This window comes from Oratosquilla oratoria, chromosome 9 (assembly GCF_046742065.1).
Source record: "Oratosquilla oratoria isolate Oo_2021 chromosome 9, ASM4674206v1, whole genome shotgun sequence".
Lineage (NCBI taxonomy): Eukaryota > Metazoa > Arthropoda > Malacostraca > Stomatopoda > Squillidae > Oratosquilla > Oratosquilla oratoria.
In genome coordinates, this window is record NC_134785.1 from 59,221,908 (window position 1) to 59,225,022 (window position 3,115).

General features: G+C 47.1%; 1 protein-coding gene across 1 annotated transcript in view; it reads right to left on the reverse strand.

Moving 5' to 3' along the window:
* LOC143028081 (uncharacterized) overlaps positions 1–1,552 on the reverse strand; it is an 11,309-nt gene extending 9,757 nt beyond the window's left edge. The window contains exon 1 of the mRNA XM_076189721.1: positions 1–1,552. This exon is cut by the window's left edge and continues 476 nt beyond it. Within this exon, the coding sequence (XP_076045836.1) occupies positions 1–1,088 (1,088 nt within the window). The 5' untranslated portion in view covers positions 1,089–1,552.
* Between the last annotated feature and the right edge of the window lie 1,563 nt (positions 1,553–3,115).

The window sequence follows — 3,115 nt, forward strand, 5'->3', positions numbered from 1 at the left end:
TTGCGTTGATTCGAGTCCTGCCGGCACCTGTGGGTGTCTAGATAGAAGACTTGGTCCGTAGGGCAACATTTCCTAAAACAGGATTTCTTGCAGCTCTTACTGGCCGTGTCCTTGTCAACGATCTTCGGTTCCCTTACCTCGGCCACGGTGTGCAAGGACTTTGGCAGAGGTAGCGTCTGTTCTTCTTCCTGTCCTCCTCTGTCAATGAGGTTCTTCTTCTCCTTCCCACGACTTTCCTCCGAAGTTCTTTCGGTCTCCACTCGACTTTCCTCCGAAGTTTTTTCGCCCTCCACTCTACTTTCCTCCGAAGTTCTTTCGGTTTCCCCACGACTCTCTTCCGAAGTTCTTTCGCCCTCTCGATTTTCCTCCAAAGTTCTTTCGCTCTCCTCTCGACTTTCCTCCGAAGTTCTTTCTCCCTCCACTCGACTTTCCTCCGAAGTTCTTTCACCCTCCTCTCGACTTTCCTCCGAATTTATTTCTCCCTCCTCTCGACTTTCCTCCGAAGTCCTTTCGAGGTCCTCAGTCTTATCTTGTCCTGCGACAGCGACTCCTTCTGAAGCCTCCTCATGACCAGGATCACTACCCTGCCGAGGTAGGTCGCCTGCCCCTGTGGTCACCTCGATTTTCACAATCTCGTCTAGTTCTCTCCTCGGTTCTTCTTCAGAAGTCGTCCCTGGTTCCGAGGAAACGTCTCCCGATGTTGGAGCTCCACTTTTGTCTTCTCCCGAAGTGCTGCGAGACCTCGTGAAGTGGCCACTTCCAACGACATCACTAGAGACGCCACTGGTGGTTTGCGACAGATGACCATTGTCTTCCCCAGGAGGTGTTCTTCGACTTGCAGCTGAAGACGACCTCTGGACTTCGGGGTTCTTCGGAAAGAAGACTCTGCTCGGAACAGCGTCCTTGGGACTCGCGTGAGGAACGGGGCTACGGACGCTTGGCACTGCGGTGCCAGGTTGATAACGAGCACGCAGTAAACTGTCCTCATGCCGGTTTAAACTGTCCGTAGCCGAGTTGATCTCCGCACAGAGGCATTTGCACACAAGAACCGCCCACAAAACGACCTTCTTTCGGAGGAACTCGATCATGCTTCTAGCCTTCGCTGTCGTCACAGGACCGTCGATAGCACCTGAAACAACACGCTGCAGCTGTTTTCGAGGCTGACGTGTCGAAACGAAGGAGGACGTCTATTCCTCCGAGGTGGTACTCGATGGAGGCCGCGAGCTCCAAAAGGGCCATCCAGCGGCACTGTCGTCCTCTACATCCTCCGATCTTATATATCGTCAACGCCTTCGTCAGTATACAAGCCGGGACACCTGGTTGGCGATCTCGCTGGATCTGGTACCCCTCGCCATGTACTACCCTTCTTCAGGAGTCTTTGACCAACCACTTAACGATGTTTCGTAATGCACTCCACTTCTGCAGCCACTCTATCTCCTCCTCCTCCTCCTCTTTTAGTTTCACCAAAACACACAACACAACACTCTTAATGCACACTATATGCTCCTCGTGTAAGGACTACAAGAACACGAAGACTTTCGATCTCGCGTGAGATCGCGCGAAGTCGAAGAAGAAACTACTTCATCCACGCACTATCAGCGACTACGGAGCCGTTAGCGCAGGAGCCTCGCCAGCTCGGCAGTCAGGCCCGAGTCCTATACTCTCTCCGGGCCCTAGGGATTCCCGGCAACTCGCCCTCTGGGGATTACAAGGGCCAGGTACCCGGAAAACACGACCTCCGTGGTGGGCGAGGAGATGGCGTCCGCGTGTTCATGGAAACGAAGGCGGGAAACGTGGAACTCGACTCTCATAGTTTTATCTATTGATCTGTTTACTAATTTATCTATGTATCTACCTGTTCATATATGTATTCATTAATTTATTGGTTTTTCTATTTATCTATTTGTTTGTCTACTTATCTATCATTTATTGATTGATTTGTTTATCATATATTTATTTATTTATTCATTTACTTGTATATCTATGTATTTATTGATTTTTCCCTCTACTTTCAAAGAAAACGGATCTACACCAGTGACAGCCACTTACCCAAGCCGACAGAGGATTAGGGGTATCGGCCGCAGCTAATTAGCGTCTCCTTGTGTGTATTCCTCCCCCTCTGACCTCCTCTTCTCTCTCCCCCTCCCCCCTTCCCCTCTCCCTTTCACTCTGCAACCTTTGCCTTGGGGCAAGGAACCTTCTGGCACTAGGGAAAGCGTTACACTTTCATACTTTTACCAGACAGTGATGGAGGCTTTTCGTCTAGGTGACTTCTAGGTACTTTCTAGATGAGGCCCCTACGCTTGGAGTCGCTTAGCTTTGACAGAAAAAAGAGTGATTTTGCGATAGAAGCCAGTGCCCTCAAAAGGGTTACACTTACAGTATACAATATACATACATACCATACATACATACAATATATATGATCAACTTGAGATTATAGTTTTTATTTTTTTTTTATCACCAGGCCATTTTATTTAATTTTAGTGAAGCGAAGCGCCCCCTGGCTTGCTTATTCGCCCAGTGGTTGGTTGGTTGGTGATCGTGGTGTGAGGGCTGCCCTCTCTCTCTCTCTCTCTCTCTCTCTCTCTCTCTCTCTCTCTTTTCACTCTTCTCTTTTTCTCACTTTTCCTCTTTATTTTTTATTGTTTTTTTTTACTCGTTTACTTTCCTCCTTTCTTTCTCTTTCTCCGCTCATTTTCTCTCTGTTCTCTATTTCTCTCTCTCCCTCCCTTTCGTTCCCAGTATCTTGATAACCATACACGTGCTGTACAAGCAAAATATTCACACACACACACACACACACACACACACAACCATACACACCAAAATACCAATACGTACACCACTTTTTAGATAATTATTTGACTCTCTCAGCCAAAAAAAAAAACTAATATTAGTATCCCCTTCCGTACTGGGTGCTACTTATCCTTTCATGAAAGCTGTCGTCAGGCGATTTTATTCAGTCATGCCTGGAACCAATACGGAGAAACTTCAACGCGACAGATGGAAGAGTTCCCAAGAATCTACATCAGGATGGGCAACCGCTATTATAATAATAGTAATAATAATAATAATAATAATAATAATAATAATAATAATAATGATGATGATG